We start from the raw sequence: 20,760 nt of genomic DNA on the forward strand, positions 1-20,760 counted from the left end.
ACAGAATGAAACAGCAGGTTACAAATAATAAATAGAGGAGGCCCCCAAGATTCCCTGCATAGTCAGCAGAGTACCCATGCAGGAAGACCCAGATATAAACCAGACCTAACCAGTAGACGTCTATAGAAACATAAAGTAACATTTTCAAAAGTATGTACATCCCATGGAACAACTGTACTACTTAAATGTTATTGAAAATTTCACTCATATTATGGTCTGCAAAATTTATTCTACATGTCAAAGGAAAGAAACAAAAAAAAAGTACCTGTTTTAAATTTCTTTGAACTAGCTATAAAAAATTATTTTACAGATATTACCCTCCTATAAAATTCTACAGATTGTGAACAACAAATTGGGTAAACACCATTTTCTATTAAGAAAATATTATTTACGATATAAAAAAGAAAAAATACCCATAGCTTTTAAAACTATTAGGAACTATGAGATTAGTTCATAAACCCCACACCACATCTTTGCTGTTATATCAATATTTTTTACTGCATATAATATCAAACTACTAGACTAAGTGAAAATATAGAACTCCAGGGTTTATTAAAATTACCAATATTTTATTTTTCTACTAAAAGGTAAGGTTTCTGACTTTCCTGATTAAAAATTAATGTATAAAGAAGTATAATGGCCAGTCTCTTCGCGAACGAAGAACCGGGGAAGGTTTTTACACCTTCCAGCCTGCGCATTGGATTTTTTAGGTATTTATTAAACACATCAATAAGAAATCTTCATCAATTTCATTATATTTTTAACCACTTACTTTTCTATGTTATTTTCCCGATTTAATATCTCCATAAAATTGTCCTTCAGCCTTAGATAGGTGTACCCAAGTCTGTAAAATCAAACACACATCAAGAGAATGAATACAACAAATATCTAACTACCCGGTTAAAGCATGTCATAAGGTTTTAAGACCAAGCTTATATTCTGAAATAAACCCCCATAACAAACCAACACCAAAATCCCAAACTGTTTTTAGTTGGTTTTAGAATATGAATAATTATGACTGCATGTTAAGAAAATTATCAACTCTAGATTACTTGGTGCTTGTTATTACAATTTTTGTGCTCAAAGCAATTTTGAACTTCAGTGATTAGATCTACAGATTAAAAAAATTTAATACCTAATTACCCACATACCTCTGTATTCCTTCAACTAAAGCAACTTCATCAGGTGATGATGATATATATATACAAGGTCTTCTTGAGAGCTGGTTTTTCTTCAATCCATCCACGCTGTCATCATCTTTTACTTGAACAGTGTGACAAAGACAAAGAGCTCGGAAAAATAGTTCCTCTCTCTCCTAAAAAATAAAAAGAATGGTTGTCATTACGAGTTATCATTTTTAAGTATTGCTTTGAAAACTTTTCTCTTGGAAGGTGAACTGATTACTGCTGTTCTTTATCAAAGGCAGTGTCACAGGTTACCTTCTTTCCCCATGGTAACCACACAGCTGCTTCATAGCTTCTTGTACCACTAGTCTTGCCCTGCAAATCAAGCTTCTGGTGCCCAAAAGAAGACAGTGTGCAACTTCTGCCTCCTCTGAGCACCATGGTGTGGCTTAAAGTGTTTTTCTTTTACTTTTGTTTAAATTTTAATAACTTATATTAATTAAATACTGGTCAAGGTACAATTTAAGAGCCCTGAGTCCACACAGAAGGATGCAGCACCTGGAGCACAAGTCTTAACAGAGAGTACAGATTTCAGTCTCTTAAGCAGCTTAAACACCTCTCACAGCTACATAAATTACTGGAGCACACACATTTTGGCACCTGGAGCCAAATGCTTTCTAAAAAATTTCAGATTATTTGGTAATGACAGCTTCTGGCATCAGAAAGGTATTTCTATTTCATGGATACCTGGCTGCGTTATACCCTTATTTTCGTGCCTGAAACCTATCCTTGTGTACTCTTAAATACAAGCTGTCACTATAATTCCAAGATAAAAACACAGCTTACTTCAGACCACATTCTGAGCACTATGGGTGAAGGGTATGGCCAAAGTATTATATTATACTGTACTGATATATATAAAAATATATTCTCCTTTGGCTGTGATTATCCTACCCATTTACACACTGCTCACCTGCTGACATGTGAAGACTCCTTAACTCTCAACTAACTTTTATTTACATGGCAAAAGAGCCACAATGTATACATGCTGTGTGCAGCACACTTCAGATGTGGCTATATTAAATCACATTTTAAAGTCATTTAATTTGATCATAAACCATTCTTTGGCCACATCTTCGTTCAGTGATGACTAAGTAAGCGTTTGCATTGAGCACTCTTCCCCTTGGAGGAGTTTCCTGCCTTGCTTTCCCCTCTGTAGCTAATGTTAGACAGAAACCAGTTACTACATTTCTTTTATTAACCAAAGGAAGTTTTCTATTTTGGGGTTTTAATAACATCTGCAATAAGTTGAGAAACTTCTTATTAAGCCTTTATATCTCACTCTAAACTAGAAAAGGAAAAATGTCTATGAAGTTATCTACTTTGATTAGTGAAATTAATGGATGTTGTATTTCTAACATGCCCTTAATCAGTACAGTTCAATTTTCCTGTTTCATTGTAAAAAAACAAGAGCACAGAAAGAGTTATCATACCTTTCCACTTCCTCCTGGAGATGAATCAATCATATCAATGCCTGTACAATCATGGAGAATTTGGCCATTGCAGATAACATGTGGTACATAAACATGCCCTTCAATACAACATTCTATGAATTCCATGTTATTCTCAGTTAACGTTCCTGTTTTATCTGTGAAGACATACTCAATCTGCAAATGAGCACAAATTAAAACCAGCAGGAATATAAATAGAGATCTCCCATAATCTCTTAACAAAACTGAATTTATTACTGGGTTACACCTTCCTTTAAAGACCTTTCAGAAAAGGAACACAACCATTTCTTTCAGCAGTTATCTTCACAGAAATGGAAACAAAATGCACACAAATTTAATTTCAAGAGATTAGTATTTAATGCACATGCCTGGATTTGCATCAGTTACTACCCTAAAGAACAGTCTTTAGGGCAGCATCAGAATTCCATGTTACAATTATGTTAGATTAAATGAGGATTCTGGACACATAAAGTTGTACATATGGGCAAGGTTACCACTCTGGAAACACTCACTTTGACTCAATATTAAACCACCTAAAAAAACCCCACCTTTAAGTAACAACTTTAAAATAAACTACAGTAGAGACAGTTGGAAAAAAAAATTCTCATTCAATGAAATTTACCTGTCCCAATTCTTCATTGAGGTCAGAAGTATTCACTAGCGGTCCTAGACCTGTGTCCTCATCAAACATTTCCTCATCCCACGTAAGGAAGTAAGAACCAAGAAATTTCTGCATTTCCACAGTGACATACATGGATACAGGAATAATGTAGTTGAAAAGAACCATAAATGCAAGGAAGTCTGTAAAAGCTCGAAGAAACTGTCAAAAAAACAAGATGAAAATATTGATTTTTCATGTACCATCAAAACCAGAAAAATTACTAATATGTATTTACATATTATTTTTTTCAAATAACTTTAAAACAGTAAGCAATGCCTTTCACAGCTCACAGTTCAACATAGGATAGTTTATAACTATCACAACTAATTTGGCATGAAATTAAACTTTTTGACTTTAAATTTGCATTTTTCTTTAGACATACAGGTGTAGAATACACTTACATAGCATTGTGGTAAAGTTCTACAGCAACTAATGAGAGTGGTGAAGATGCATGTGAGAACAAGGAAAAAAATAACATGTACATTTACAGATAACCAGAAAAATACTGTAGAACTACAGCAACTCTTCCAAGGGTTACCAAATTACGTAACTTTCAGGCAGATTTCATTAAAAAAAAAAGGGATTCCTTTCCCTCTCTCAGCACAAGCAGAACATGTGCAGACACCCTGGCTCAGTTGTTTCAGTGGTGGAGCTGTAGTCGACCTGCTGAGCAGGTTGAAGTAGTGCTCCTGCTGGTAATGAGAAATCCAGAAAATGCCTGGTTTGCACGTGCATTTAGGGTAGGGAAGCAAATTTTCCCCTAGTCTGATGAGAAGGATTTAGTTAAATAATACTGTGCTTTCTGTAGTGCAGGGTTCAGTTCATTACTTTGGATCATCTGGGTATCCATTCTGGGCAATGACCTTGTTCCTGAAAGAACATCAGCCATTGGTAACTCCTGATGCTGGCCTCTAGCTCTCCTGAGGCAGCTATATGAAACCAAGCTTTTGAGAGATATTTTTATAAAGATTCCCACAGCAGATTCTTTTGAACAAGTCTGTTACAGGATTGCCAAAAGCTGTGGGACTCCTTCCAGTCTGTATTTTTCTGCAAGAGGTTAGTTCTTTAGTAATTTCCATAAATGACAGGCAACTCCAAAACAATTTCATGAAGCTTTTTATACTAAGCCAGACATTTTCTCATCAGTTAAATTCACCCACACAACTAAAGGGCAAAAATTTAATATACAAGCTTTCACAAATACACTATCACCATTATTATCAAAAAAAAGCGAAATTTATGTACGTATAAGTAAGCAAGCTGTATACACTTTTCAGTAAGATCCTTATAAATTAAGGGTTTGGAGAATTATTTTTTTGTATTTTACTTTACTTGCATACCAAATTTCTTTTCCTTTCTGGTTCTGTTTTCTGATTATACCATGGCTCATCACGAAATGGTTCACTCTGCCAGACATACTTCAGAACAGTATTTATTAGTGCTTTACTGATGAGAATACAGAGGTATACAATAAGAAATACATTCATTGATCTAAAAAAAAAAAAAAAATTCCATTAGCAAGCATATAAACTATAGAGTTTATTCAAAATGTACTTGTGCTTCAGCCTCATCTTTGCTGCAAGTTTACCAATACTAAGATGGTATATAACTTCTCTATGGTGTTTTTCCAATGAAGAAAAAGATTGAGAACTATTTTCTATTTTAAATGTTAACTGCTATAACTGTTTCCAAAATGTGACACATTACCAAAAATAGCATATTAGTGAAAATAATAGCACAGTTACAGAGTCATAACAGAATAACTGGGCTTGCCTCTGCAGACCTTTGTATGCCATTTCTCTGAATCAATATAAACTCTCTCACGTAAGTACTTTTATAGAAATATAAAACCATCAAGAACATTTTGCTCAGTAGCTGCAATGTTTTAACCCTACACAGATCTAAAAAAAGAATAAGAACATTTTGCATTTAAAATTATACTTTTATTAATGATGGGCCCAAACTAAAATCCATGGGTTACACATTAATAACAAAAGAAAGAGACACATCATCATCGCTTAGTCACTGCATAAGAGAAGGGCTGTCAGCTGGTCAGTACATGTTGCCTCAATAAATGACATCTTGTTTTTTACACGGTTGGACCCCTTACTCAGAGCTGATGATTTCAAATAGCAGGGTAGGACTAGAAAATAACCTAATTTAAAAACAGTAAGCAACCAGTGTCAGTTCGTTCCTTAAGGATAGCAGTGTCTTACTTTCCCATCACATATGTCTGTATGGAACTTGTTAATTTTAGCTAAACTATGAAAAACATGCCACAGAGAAGCACTGTTACTGCAGCTCACCAAAAGTGAAGTGCATTAAAAAAGATATTTTTACTGAATTCAAGACTTAATTGCAATGAAAAGCATTGAATGTCAGCATAATAAAACAGACAGCCTTGGAAAACTGTCAGTAGGCATGCTCTAATCCGTGAAAGAAAAGTCTTCTGGTACAGCAAAAAGTCATGTCTTAAAAAGCTAGGCAATAAATTGAAGTGGCTTTATTTTTTAAACATCTAACATTAATAATAATTCAATATTGAGAACATTTATATGACTGGTATTATAACTAAAAATATTCAAAAAGAAGCAAAATCGTAACTCTTACTTTTTTTTTTTAAAATTTAAGTCAATGAAACATACACTTAAAGAAAAAGAAATAAATCCCATTTTCACCATTCAAACATGCAGTTTTCAACCCCCAAAATAAATATTAGAAATTTTACTTTTCTACAGCAGATCGCTTCTGTGATTTTGCCTGGTAATTTAATGCCATCTTAGTTTCCATGCCAGTGTAGATAGCAACACCTGAAATGAGACAATTTGTTTAATAAAGACTGTACAGTACAATAACTTTAAAAGAGCACAATTCACTAGATTATTATACTCTGGCATTTCTTTATTTTCTTTAGTCTGAGGAAAAAAAAACAAATATTTTGATGATACCTCAAATTATAAATGGCTTTAATATCTTGGTTCTAAGCGGGAAATTTTAGGCAGCATTTAAATTACAATCCAGTCACAGTTTTCAGCTGCTACAGTGTTCCTGTGTAGCATCAGTACCCCTTATTAAGAAGCTGTAAATCAAGTGACTTAAATCATATGCCCAGTAGTAACTGCAGGGTTATAACCTTTTTTGATGTCTGGTTATTAATTTGGTGTCCATTCAAATAGTCAATACAAATATTTACCAAAGATTCTTTCTGTGTTCTTTAAAGTGGCTCCTCTAAGGAGCAGATTTTCAGATCCTAATGGCCTGCAAAACATAAGTATTACAAAATAAACAGTTAGTGCAAAACATCAGACCTTGGTGAAAGTCATGTAAACCAGGAAATTAGTTTTATTCAAATACTTTTTTTTTTTAAATAAACTTACTAGCAATATGTAAAATTTTAAAGTGAAAATAAAAAAAATAATAATCAGATGCCTAAAATTAAGCTCATAATTTCACAAGGTGAATCTTGAACCAATGCACCTGAAAACCATATGTGTAGGTACATAAATAAAGATTCTTCATCCTAATTGCACAGTTCTTGTTTTTAAAAATACTGATTCAAGTCTTTTTCAGGTTTATATAAACTACAGCGTTCTGTATGTTAAAATATTTATTAAGGACAATACACTTTAAGTATAAATGGCATATAAGATAGCTTTAGAGACTTCTTGGAAACACTTCAAAGCATGTTGATTTATATAGGTAAAATAATTTATTGAGGCATAAGGAAATTATTGTAAGGATATCCATGCAGTTTAAATAATATTTTTGGAGCATGATATGTAATAAATAAATCACCATAGGAGTTGAAAACCAAGGATTACTTTATAGACAGGCTGCATGAAGAATTATCAGATTCTATCTATACAGCAATGAAAAAAAACCACGAGAAGTAAGTCCAGTGTTTTTGAATGTTATTCACGGTGTTCTTGTGGTATAAAACTCACCCAAAATGACAAATTCTAAACAAACAGGAACTCCAGGGCCATAATTCTGATGTATAACCTGAAACTAGTTCCAGGAGACTACTGGAGTGACATTACATGAATGACACAAATCAGTTGACAATTTTTATGGCAGATTGTGACAGAAAATAAGGTATCTGCAGACACATTGAGGTTAGGAAGGCACTTAGGCAGAACTGAGGAACTCCCCCACATGCTGGGGTCTAGGATATCACCCGAGCAAACAGCTTTCCATCCTATTGCTTTGCCTCTATGTGGCAAGGACTCGAACAAAATCAGGTACAGCAAGCTGGATGTTGCCTTCCTTGCACACACAGCACTGTGGGCATTTTAGACAAATGTAACAACACCCTTAGTAAAATTAAACATGATTTGACAAATTCAAACTATTCAATATCTAAGAAGAAAAATGAGAGAAATAAACAAGTGATACTACTCATATTGTTATACTACTCATATTGTTATACACTACCAAGATCTCATGCTAATGAGGCAGTACTGTACAAGTGTTGTCGAGATCCTATCAACATTTATTTAAAAACTATTTACTATTTATTTACAACTATTTACAAACTAAATAAATTTCAATTAAAACTGAAGTGAACAAAAACAAAAATATAAAAGCAGAAAAATATGATTGGAAAATGAAATATTTATGATTTATGAAATAACAGTCGGGAATATTTTAAGGAAAAATATTCTATCATTAAGACAAGGCAGAACCAAAGTTAATTCTCATTATTGATACTTATTCAACTGTGAAAATGTTTAAATGTGTAGAAACTCTGGATTTCCCTACCTTGCAATAGGCTCATTCCTATCATGGTAAACATTTATTCGACCAACAAATCTGAAAGGGAAACATATAATTAGTTTAACAGCACTGCTAATAGATTGTTTGAGAAATTTTCTAGAAAGTATTTATCACAGTGAGCATTTTCCAATTGAACAAGCTCAAATTATCCAGAACATGAACAAGAACATAGAGATACATATTGATATACATTTAAAACATTTAAATATAGAAATATACAGAAGGGGAAGTCATTGTAAATTTTGCATATAAAAAAATATATGAGATTATAAAACTAGGGATAAATCTTCTAAGTAGACCCATGAGCAAGAAATAGCAAGAAGTCTTATTCTCTAAACTGCCTGAGATAAGTCAGTGTAATTACTATCCTTTACAACATCTAAAGCCTACAACTGAATTAAAACCAAAGCATAGAGCCAGTAAGTAATTTTCCCTCTGAATATCTCTAAGTACATCTTATCTGCATATGGTGGGTTGACACTGGATAGCTGCTAAGCACCCATTACCCTCTTGCTCCTTCCTTCTTCAGCAGGACAGGGAAGAGAATCAGAAGAGCAAAAGGAAGACTATAACAGTTTACTAAGTGAAGGGAAAAAAACAAGTGATAGAAGGACAACTACTCATCACCTCTCCCATCAGCACGCCCATTTTCAGCCAGTCTCCAACAACAGCTACTTTGGAGAATATCCCACCCCAGTTTTCTTGCTGAGCATGACACTACATGCCACAGAATATCCCTCTGGTAAACTGAGGTCAGCCATCCATCCCCAGCCTCTTGCCCACACCCAGCCTATTTGCTGGAGGGGCAAAAAGTTTGACACTCAACAAGAGTTTGTCAGCAGTAGCTAATACCCTGGTGTGCTATTAACACTGTTTTAAGAAAACTGACACAAAGAAAACTGACTCCATTCCAGCCAGACTCAGTACACTGTATTTGCAAGACCACTGTCCAAGTGTATAATCTCAAATCAAAGGTGATTAAGACTGACATTATGATTGGTAGACGGAACTGTGGGGAGCTGGTGGACCTGTTACCCTAAAGGGGAACCTCTGAAGTTCACTGGATTAAGGAGCTGTCTGCTCAGAGGACATACAACTCATTAGGGACACATCTAAAGACAATGTATGTCTGTTATGATACATCACACTATGTGCCTTTGGAAAGATTCACCATTGTAGTTTGTTGAAAGATAAAGTGCCAAGTAAAAATCAGCAGAGATATAAGTTTTCTACCAATAAGCATTTTCATTATTTATCTGTCAACAGCTGTCCCAACAAATTCCACCATCTAAGATAGCATAAGCTTCAACTTTCAATCATTTGCTTTATGAGTTAGGTATTTAAAAAAGGACCAAGCCTTTGATGGACTTCATTTTCTACAGAATCTGTTCCCATGCAGATTTTTAGACCAGTTCCTTGGTCACTGAGATCGCAGAAAAGAAGTGCCTTAACACCTCAGAAACAAGAAATGTTTTCTCTGCATCTTTTAACAACATTTACTGTCAAAAGAGAGCATTTTTGTTTGTCACCACATTGCTTTCTGTGTATTATTTCAGGTATTTTTACTGTGGCAGAAAAAGCAAGTGTTTTCCCAATGATATGGGGCTTTTTGTCTTTCACTATTAAGGAAGAATCCTGAAAAGAGGCTTCTAAATATTTATAAGTAGGTTTAGTGAAATTTTGTCAACACTTTTGAAAAATATTGAGTACTGCCTGACTTTAACAACTGTAGAGGTTTTTTTTCATGTTCTGCACATTTAGTTTTTAAGTGTCTTGCTAATCATGGTGGTTTCATGCTATAATTAGTTAATATAATTAGTTAATGTCTCAAGGCACGTGATCTGAGGTTAACAATAGCAAAAGTAAATCTGTATTTCAAATAGTCTTGACAATTTACATTTTTTTCTGACCAACTTCTTGTCAAATTTGATTAAATTAACAGTAGCTTAATCAGCCACATTACAAGGTAAAGTTCTCATACCAGAAGTGGAAGCATTTGCCATTTTCTTATTGTTCATCTGTGCTTGAATGTTATTATTAGTTTCATTCTGTAGTTTCTTTACAAGAATCTTTTTAAGCCACTTCAGCATTTTGAGAGTGTTACTTTACTTAAAACTAGATAACACAATCTGTAAATCCACTTAACTGGGCACACATAAACTACAATACTCCGCAATATGCTGAAAGCAAAGGAATGAGTGATGGTGCCATAAGCAACCTCTCTGCATCGTAGAACATCCTCTCTTTCCCTGGAGACTTCTTGCAAACTGCATGTGGCATGGGGCTCCCTCACATACAGACCGAGTAAGGGTGCCAACATCAAGAAATATATTAAGTATTAGTAAATCTTAATTTCTTTCTTATTTTTAGATTAACAAGGAATTGATGCTCTAAAATTTTCATCGCGCTCCCCAGTGGATCGTTTTGTGTGACCTCTGGAGACCACTACCCCTCAGCACACCTGAGGGTGAATGACGCCAGAAAAGAATATGGATGAAAGACTAACCTGACTTCCAGCTCCCTCTGGGGTTCCCTCTAACCAGACAGATGCACACAGCACCTTTTCACTATGACATTTTTTATAATTTATTGCTAGGGTACCTTAAATGAAACAGGTAAAAATTATTTTCTTACTTATAAAGATCAGGTTGAGGTTGTTCACATTCAATGGTAGCGTGTAGTGCATCCATTTCTTGTTCATTGTGAAATGCCTTCGTATCTTGAACAGCATAGTAAGTCTGGAGTGAATAAAATGGTGTAAATAAAATAAAAAAGGACAGATATACAAGACAGTAATTTGCACATGTACTTCAATTTGGCATGAAATAGATTTACTCACTTTTACATAAGAGTTCATAGTTCAAATAAGAGGCAGCGTTAAATGCTCCTACTTGGGCATCATCTTACACGGTCTTTTCCAACCTTAATGATTCTATGATTATGTGCCAGTACCTTGCACTGTACTCACAAATCAAGTCACAGTGAAAGCATTTAAGTACAAAAAAGTTAGTGCACTATCTCCGCAATCTACATTCCCAGACTGGACACAGAGAAAACCACAAATAAATACATTTAAAAACTTTTTATAAAATAATGTTACTTTTAGAGAAATGAAATCAACTGGTAGAAACACAGATTACACAATCTAGTGTATCTGCTCACACATATAAGCACAAAGTCATATTGTGATCTGTGTAAAAAATTAAATGCAAACTTTGCCTTAAAAAGAAAACGTAGAACATTGAATTACTTTATGGCTGGATTCACCATCCAAACTAGTTGTTGTAACAAAACATGTTCCATCTCCTCTACTACTTGATAGAAATATTAAATCACATGGGAATGTTTCATCTTCTTTTACCATTACAATATCCCCAACCTAAGGAAAAAAACAAAAGAAAATAAAATGCATTTTATATAGCAGCCCAAATTTCAGATTTCAAAACTAAAACCTAGATTCACACAAATATTTTGAAAATTCACCAACTTCTATTTACATTAGGATTTTGCCATAGAGCAAAAAATTACAGAAAAATCTCTGAAAACCAGAATTATACCTCGTGGAATGACTGAGGTCTACCTCTCCTCTCAGGATTAACCATTTTGCAAGTACTATCTTATTAAGTTTTGCAACACTGTTTGAGAGATGGAAGACATTATCCCTGTTTTAGGACTGAATACGACAAAATATTGTTTCAAAACAAGCTGGAGATGTGAGCTACTCTCATTGGCTCTTGAGGATAAACGTCTAGCTCCAAATATTACAGTAAGAGATAGAAAAAGCTAAGAATTCCAAGTCTGCCAATGAAAACAGGATACATTTTTAGAATTTGTGACAAGGTGTCCATCCTATTTTTATCCATGTTTACAGATGAGCAAATGAATTTTTATTCATGTAAACGTAGGCAGTATTTTGCAGCATGTTAAAGTGCCACAGAACAGTCAACCAACTACAAATTCAAAATATTCCTGCAAATCATTCATTTGAGAAAAAAGGCATTTGCTACATTTTTGTAGGTTACCTTTTTCAAATAATTATAAACAAATTAACAAGTGAAAAAGACATACTCCACATCTTAAGAACATCAGAGTTTCAATAAAAATACCATAAAAATATGTAATTCTTGCAACGTTTCATGTAGGTCAACATCTGTTCAATATACTTTTATGTTATAATTCATTACAATAAGACTCAGCTTAATCATTGTTCTTGTCATGTGCTCATTAAGTTAAATTCCAATATCCTCAGCAGTTGGCAGGAGTCAGTTAATTCTAGTTAAGCAAAATAGCCTGACAACAATCAGCAACATTAGCATCTAAAAATAAAATTTTAGAATTATGATAATAAATTAGATTTATCTATTTGTAGATATGCAAAAGGTGGTTTTTTTTCTTAACCAATAGTGATGAAAAATTGCAGATTGTACACCTGACAGAGGAGAACAGAAGCTATTTATCATACTTGCAACTATCAGGTATGAAATTCTCTTTTTCCGTAACCCAAAACAAATAAAAGTACTAGCCCACAGCATCATATTAAATGAGTGTTCCAACAACATTTGTCACTGTGTCAGCCAAAGATCCAAAGGGAGCAGAGACAGGTTCTTTTCAGTGGTGCCCAGTGACAGGACCAGAGGCAACGGGCACAAACTGAAACAAGGGAGGAATCCATCTCATTTTCACTCTGCACTGAAATAGGCTGCCCAAGGAGGTTTGGGAGTCTCCCTCCTTGGACATATTTAAAACCTGTCTAGACATGGTCCTGAGCAAACAGCTCTTGGTGGTCCCGCTTGAGCTGGGGTGTTCAATCAGACAACCTCCAGAGACGCCTGCCAACCTTAACCATTCTGTTTCTGTGAAAAAGAAACCTCATCTTTTATCAAATCTCTTCTTCCTTTCTTGAATCAAATGTCTAAAGGCTTTAGGTACAGAAAGGTTTACCTTTATACAATCTAGTTTGTTTTCTCATGTTATACAGATCAGAGAATTTTCCCCATATTTACGGATATCCCTTTCCAAGCAAATATTTCCTATGTCTGTCTCTCCTATCATTTCTTTGCTCAATATACAATCTCTGAGAGGCAAGGAATAGGGTTAAAATTAAGAAAACATGGGAAACAGATTAACTAATTGAATTCAAACTTTAGTTATGTAGTATTTTATTATTTTTGTTTGGAATATTTAACAGGTTAGTTACACACATAGAATTCTCAGCATGTGACATCTTAATCTAGGAAGCCCTAGACAGAAGCTACTACACTCAAATGAAGGTCACAGCAGAGAGGCTGTAAACACTCTTGATGCCTTTATGCCCAAACACAGCAGAGCAGAAAAAGATACCCCAAATAAACATATTAAAAATAAGAAAATTCCAAACACATACCTATCAAATTTTCTGAGTTCTAAAGAAAATAATGATAAAAAGTTAATCTACTCATGAAAATGGAAAAAAAAGAAGCAGCAAAAATTAATTTCTGAAAATAACCTTCAAAATCTCAAGAAGGGAACACATCAGCATTCAGAAGGTCAATGAAAAGACTGTGGTTTGACAGGTAATGAAGAAAGCATTCAGAATGTACTGTGTATATATGTACATCTGTACACAAAGCACTGAGCATCACAATCATAATTAATAAATTATTGATGTGCATGATAGTAGTTATGCCTCATCCCTGAGACTGGTCAAGATCAGTTTGGATGAGGCTCCAAATAACCTGGTTTAGTGAAAGCTATCCCTGCTCATGGTAGAGGGTTTGGAACTGGATGATCTTTAAGGTCCCTTCCAACCCAAGCCATTCTATAATTCAACGATAATCACAGATGACAGAAATGGAGTAAAGATAAATCATGAGATTATTTCAAGGTAAAAACTAGAAAATTATAGGAACATTTATAAAAGGAGTTTAACCAGGCAGAGAAAGCAGAAACATAATAGGTTATAAAAATACTTTATTCAGAGGCATTAAACTAAAAATCAGTATATTGTAGGTCTAATCTCCATTAAACGCAATAAATGTTACATCATCATACTACATTTCTGTATAATTTATTTTACATGTAAAGTGTGTAAAGCCTGACTCACAAAACCTGTTAGATCATAGTTACTTACTCTTAATTTTCGGCTTTGCTTTCTAACCAGTTTACCATGCTGAATGAAATGAACAGGGTATTGATTTATTGCATTGTCAGCTTTGTGTCGCAGCCAATCTTCGTAACCCTAGAAAACAGTGAAGTGGAATGATGCAGTGATGTACATTTGGCTACAAAGACACAGAATAGCTCTAGTTTGCAAGAAAAATCTTATAAATTATCCTTGATCAAGATAAGGAAAGAAATACTCTCACTAGAACAAATTGTGATACATGTCAGTACTACAGTCATGCTGGACATCTGTGAAAAAGAGCATTCACAGTTACAACTGTGGTTACCACTGGTCAACAACATTATGAAGACACTTTGACGAATAGGGATGTTTCCAATGTGTAGAACAGTTTCTGGTATTAAAGCGATCATCTCTTGCTCATGCTCTATTGACCCTTGAGTAAATGCAAGGTACTTATAAAAGCAGTTGCCAAGAAGATAGAAGTGTACAAAATATATCTGGGAAGACTGGGACTTGATCCTGCAAGATGATAAAGAGATGACCTGACTAGAGGTGCTTATATTTCCCAACTGTCATACAATTGAGTCAAACTTTTTAACCCTCTATTACAATATATACAGTCAGGAAGAATTTTTCAAAATGCTGTGCAGCGAAACCTATTTTTATTGTTCAATTATCCTATGAATTTGTGTTTCAGAAAAGCAGACAAAGTAAATAAAAGACAGGGAATCTGCAACTTTCCATTGAAAAGGTGCTGCCACACGATAAAGATTAGGACTGACAAAGTCACCAGTGGTTAAGAGACAGAAAATACCATTTGTAGTCCATAGCATTTTTACATATAATTCACTTGAGCACATTTGAAAATTCAGCATAGAACAAAAGTATCACTTCCTTAAATGCTCCCAGAGATAATCTGGGAACTCATAAGAGACTTTAAACTTTAGTGTATTATACTTCCAGGGGTTGGTACAGCTCCTCAAGCAGGTCCCAAAATCTACATCAGTCACTGGGAGAAAGACCCAAGGAGACAGATAAAACTGTAGTAGTGGCACAGTGTGCCGTAACCTGGGCTTTGGTAGGTCATTACTAAGAGTAAGACTTTAAAATTTAACATTTCAAATCTTCATAGCTGGAAAGCCACACTAAAATACTAGTTCTTGCATGTAGCACAACTTGTACTCAACAAGAAGAGTTGAATTCAACTACAGAATATACTCAACTATGTATAGTTAGCACTGTAAAGAAACAGAATCACAACTCGCCATAGTTTCTTTGAAAACTCACGAAGGAAAAGTCTGCATTTAGCACTAAGACTGCAAAGGTAATTGGTTATCTATTAAGGAACAGTCAAAATTATCCTCCATTTTGGGTCTGCCTAGAGTGGATCTTTGCAGCAGTCCACATGCTGCTGGATTTTGTACTTGGGGCTAAACCAGTCTTGGTTACACCCCAGTGCTTCAGCTACTGCTGAACAGCACCTGCACAGGATCAAAGCTTTCTCTTGAACTTTTCCCCACACAGACCAGCAGGCTGGGGGTGGGCAAGAAGCTGGGAGGGAGCATTGCCTGGACAGCAGACCCAAACTGACCTGACTGTTCTCTTTAATTTTACTTTTGCTCACTAAATTACTCACCTGTTTAATAGCTGTTACAGTGATGACAAATAAAAGTGGAAGTCCACTTGTAACTGGACTAGTTGGTGTATCAATAATTAACTGCAACAAAAGGAACATAAAGTTTCTGGTTATATTTTTGTGAATGTAAGCATTCAATCTTTCAAGTAAGATCTTTCAAGTAATCTTTTCACCAATATGTTACAAGGTAGCAAGGCCTTGAATTAAGAAGAAGAACACTTCAATACAACTTTAAGAATATATACTATAGTGACAAAAATTAAAAGTTAGATGCTATAAGGAGATACAGCACTGTAGTTAGACCACATTAACATTCAGATGTTAATGTCTCACAAAAATACCGGCTTGCAAGAGTTGAAGGAAGTATTAGACTGGAAAGCTGCAGCTTTGGAGGCAAAATTATGGAGCACCATTAGAAATTAGCACAGCACTGGCATTACACATTATACAATACAGCTGTTCTTATGCATGCAAAAAGTAAATCCTGAAACACTGAGCTGTGGTTTCTGCAATCATAAACAAAGAGGTAGAATTCAGAGAGGGAATGCAAATGACAAAACCTAAAGTGTCATGGGAATCCGCACCACTTTTCTTTCTACAGAATCTGGTATGCAAAGTAATACAGGTTTCACTTAGTAAGATTTTTATTGTTTCACACATTTAAGTGGTTGCAAAAGGTTCAGAATGAAGACACCTAGAAAGCAACACACTAGTTATTCATGGCACTAATTACAAAAACAAGTATTTATGTACCCCACCTAAGTAAACATCATACCAGTATCTACATTTAGATTTCTCTACAGACTCTAATGACACTACAACTGGAAAACTGATGCGAAGGCATTATTTTTGTTATAAAATATCCTATTTTGCAAAACTAACAAAACTTTATCATCAACATAATTTATAATACTAGTTTTACTGATCTAGATGTTTAATACAAAATAAAAATGACACTCATTCTTTTAAATTTTATCAAGACATGTCTTCCCATCAAACCACTGATGGTATCAAATTCTCATTAGATTAGATTAACATTAAAAACCTGGACATTAAATAACACTCCTTTTGTCACATCATCAGTGTAGAAGGCTGTCCGGGCTCAACCATTTACCTCCTTAGTCATCAAAACTGTACCATTTTTAAACCTTTTTCAACTCCTGTCTTTTTTAGAAAGAGTCCAGGAACTTATTGGAAAATGGAGATAGCTTACCTGAACAAGGAAAATGATGAGAAAATAGAAGTTAGCTATCCTTCTGAATTGCTCAAACAAATTTTTTGGTACGAAGTTCCAAAACGTGTACTGAAAACAAATGCACAGATTATGAGTCTTTGTGAGAAAATTTTATTCAAATTCTATGTAAAAAAAAAAAATAATCAAAAACTTCGTAATTTACATTTCAGGATTAGATTTTAAAGAAAGAAGGAGTATTTTTGTTAGTTTAATAATTTACTGAAATCTTAAATTGACAATCATGTATTACCAGAATCATACTGATTTTCTGAACTGTGATAATCTTTCTATTAGGGACTGTAATAATTTCTAAGTAGCAACAATGCCCATTCAGAGATTTAGTTATGGAACAGTTTATTTAAAGGCATCAATGGATTTTAAAAACATTAGTCTCTTCAAAGAGACTTTTAATTCATTCCTATGTTGTATGGATGACTTGAGGAGATAGGTGGCACTCTGAGAGTTAACTATTCAGTCATAGCAAAACAACCAAATAAGTTATCGGCCCCTCTTCTGTTCTTTGGCTAGGACACAAACATACTCCTTTAAGATAAACTACAGTGGTGAAGAAGAGTAAATGGCTGCATATTTCTCTACTGATCTTACAAATTATCAAAAGTTTTGTAAAATGACATAAGAAACAATATATAAAACTGCAAACAGAAAATGCTAAAACTTCAAAGGAAAAAATCATATAGAAGTGAGAAAGGACCTTACATAATATAGTCCCCTTCCCCTGCCCTAGCAGGTTCAACTACACTCTTTTCATACAGCTCACTCTGTAGCTCCAGAAAAACGTTGCAAGGATAGCTTATTGGAACACATGTAAAAATGTCAGTTAAAACTGTTTGAAAAGGTCTGAAAAATGGCTTGAGAAAACTAGCACTGCATAGTCTTATTATCTAAATTATCCTTTGACACATAATAAAATGACAATTCCAATAAAACTTTCATTTCAAAGGAGACGGGTTAAGAAGCTTATCCTAATTTATTTGCTCTGCTACAAATGTGCCTTGTCTCCTCATGGCAGATTGCACTTATACTTGCTGATAACCAAATTATTCCAGGAGCTAGACATCTTCTGAATTTGGCCCTGAAGGCAAAGACAGAATTCCAGAAGGAAAGTACTTCTATTACATCTGCAGACAAAAAGGCTCCTTGAGAAGCACCCCTTAATAGTATGTGAAACCCCTACTACACAGAATAATCTTTTTTCCTCTTGGGAGTTAAAGCCTGGATAAGTGTAAGACATGGGAATGAAATGTTCTTTCTCTATCGTGTGCCAAAAATCAGTATCTATTCTAAATATGCCTTAAGTTACCACTTATCCTGGATAAGTGGTAAAGTCACATGTGACCAAGCCAAAACTCAGGCAGGCAGACACTCAACAGCTAGAAAATCAAATGCTCTAGTTTTGCAATCAGAACACTTTTCCTCAACAGGAATGCAGCTTGCACTGCCCACTATTTGGCTAATTTATCTTGGAATTTTCGAGGAGAACCAGATAGATTTGATTATAATTCCTTGCATAACAATCAAAACTGCTTTGTGATAGACGACAATACAGATTTTATTCTACAATCATAATTTTATATTTTCATCATTATCTTTATTACGTAAATTATCTTTGTTTTCTAATTTTATCCCCTTATTTTTCAAGAATCTCTACCTGCCAAGAAAGAAAAAAAAATAGAGGTTTCAGTATAAAAAATTTTGTTAACATTTTTCTGTTTAGCTCTTTTGATAACACTAGTGTTTTTTCCACGGTAAATGGGTTTTTTGACCATTAAAAGTTTGATGATTTATACAAGTTCCCCAAAACACCTTCATTAAAAAAATGTAATCTCTTACGCAGTGGCTTCCTCTTTTAACCTCCTAGAGGGTTATTTGACTAAATGTATGGTAACAGCACATTACTGTCAGACTAGATATTTTAAAAATCTGACTGAAGAAGTAAATCAATTAAAATAACAAGGTTGAATGTTCACCTTTACCTAACTTAGTATCTGATCCTCCTCATATTGCAAACTCAGTTCACTGCTTTCTCTGTCAAGTTGTGGTCTTTCCCACAGCTCCACCTTTGGTCAGCAGTTCTCTTAGCTGAATAAAAGTGAATAACCCGGGAAAAGATTATTTTTATGGTCCGAGAAGCGATTCCTAAAATGGATGCTCCTTTAATATGGAAGGCTTCTTAAAACTTTATTTTCAAACAACTTGTCAGACTTTTAGCACTTTATTGCACTGGGTTTCAGACACACAAAGTATGTCTGTATTTCACCCATTTTTCTTCAAAGGAATATTTGAAGTTTAGTCAAGAAAGAAAGACCACTAAGATGTCTAGCAGACTTAGCCCTGTCCCAGCCATCAGTAGCTCAGAGAGAGTATGTACAAATGAGTAATTAGTGTTTAACAACCATAATTGTTCCCCAGAGAAGCAACAGAGTGGCTGCCACTCAGAACAAGATTTACCTCATGACTGCGTTCAAGGCAGTTTCTCTACCCTAGTTAGGCAGGAACAAAATAATCTTTAAAGGAAAGACATGAAAAATGATGATAATAAATGCATCAGATTACTGTGCCCAGAGTTAATACCATCTCTCATCTTCAGATACTAGTCGTGCTCTTTGTAAAATCTGAAAAGCAGTTTATGTATATTTAACTGTCTTTTTTCACTGTAATTCACTTAAAGGATATAAGGTTATCCCAATAGTTACATACTATTTGAATAAGCTTTTAAGTTGGGGAAGGCTTAATTGATCTGTTTTAATTGCTACAACAGAGGTCACAGCACATATATGTTTTTTTGCATATGGGAGCCAATACATCAAACAGCAAGAAGTAGCAGTTGCACATTTATCCAAGAGATGAACACATTGTGCGAACAGATGCGTCTCAACGACTGAGCAAGAAATTGTAAAATCACTCTGTCTGGCGTCAAATCAGCGTCATTCAAGTAAATGTTCTTCCCATCTATAATTGCAGTGCTGGTGTATTTCTGTAATCATGTGCTTGAACTACTCATGCACACCTGAACAGTATTCCTGCTTATGCCCCTGGTTCCATCTCATGAATGCACCAACTACTGATGCCATGTTGCTTTCAGCTCCGACACCTCCTTGTCACATGAATTCAAAACCACAAAATAGTGTTCTTGACAACAGTTTGATTTTTTTAAACACCGTATTTTGACCTTTTCATCTGATATCTACATGCTAGAATTCCGGCTCGTATTTCAAGCTTGTCTTTCCCTCTTAAGAGGCAGGTATTTCCTTAAGTACATGGAGAATTTCTTAAGTAATCACTTGACATCAAAAGCTGGAGTGGCAAGAAAAGCACTCCATAGTGCATTACTGAGTTCTGTCAACACCTCAATTTCTTACACATTATTTGTTTTAAACAGTCACCACCTCTCTTCCAACCCACTCTAATGTCACTCATTTCCCCTCAGTGTTTTTGACCATTTCTTGTAAACCCTTAAAATTATTATGGTTGCTTCACCTCTGGTTTACAGACATCTTGCTATGCTGGTTCCCATCCCTTCTGCAAAACAGAATCCATCCTGAGGACAGTAAATTCAGGTAAGTATAGAGGAAAGGTGAACAACAATTTTGCAGTCACTTTTGCCCTTAATGACTTCAGTATTTTTAATAAATGGATTTTTATGGTATCTATCAGTTACCAAGAAACAATGCATTCTTAAAGTTGAAGTTTAAAA

The 20,760-nt window shown here is 34.7% G+C and overlaps 1 protein-coding gene across 4 annotated transcripts in view; it reads right to left on the bottom strand.

The window, feature by feature from the left end:
* ATP11A (ATPase phospholipid transporting 11A) overlaps nt 1-20,760 on the bottom strand; it is a 110,065-nt gene that overhangs the window by 30,557 nt on the left and 58,748 nt on the right. For all 4 annotated transcript variants that reach the window (XM_027884630.1, XM_027884631.1, XM_027884632.1 and 1 more), the window contains exons 3-15: nt 17,025-17,114; nt 15,812-15,892; nt 14,182-14,289; nt 11,323-11,451; nt 10,707-10,810; nt 8,058-8,108; nt 6,490-6,554; nt 6,025-6,106; nt 4,637-4,787; nt 3,258-3,455; nt 2,618-2,791; nt 1,152-1,315; nt 773-844 (exon numbers count right to left, since the gene is read on the bottom strand). In XM_027884630.1, the coding sequence (XP_027740431.1) occupies nt 773-844; nt 1,152-1,315; nt 2,618-2,791; nt 3,258-3,455; nt 4,637-4,787; nt 6,025-6,106; nt 6,490-6,554; nt 8,058-8,108; nt 10,707-10,810; nt 11,323-11,451; nt 14,182-14,289; nt 15,812-15,892; nt 17,025-17,114 (1,469 nt within the window). The remainder of the gene's footprint in view (nt 1-772; nt 845-1,151; nt 1,316-2,617; nt 2,792-3,257; nt 3,456-4,636; nt 4,788-6,024; nt 6,107-6,489; nt 6,555-8,057; nt 8,109-10,706; nt 10,811-11,322; nt 11,452-14,181; nt 14,290-15,811; nt 15,893-17,024; nt 17,115-20,760) is intronic.

Source organism: Empidonax traillii, unplaced genomic scaffold, assembly GCF_003031625.1.
Source record: "Empidonax traillii isolate 1590-97213 ecotype Southwest subspecies unplaced genomic scaffold, ASM303162v1 scaffold151:size923898, whole genome shotgun sequence".
NCBI classification, from domain to species: domain Eukaryota; kingdom Metazoa; phylum Chordata; class Aves; order Passeriformes; family Tyrannidae; genus Empidonax; species Empidonax traillii.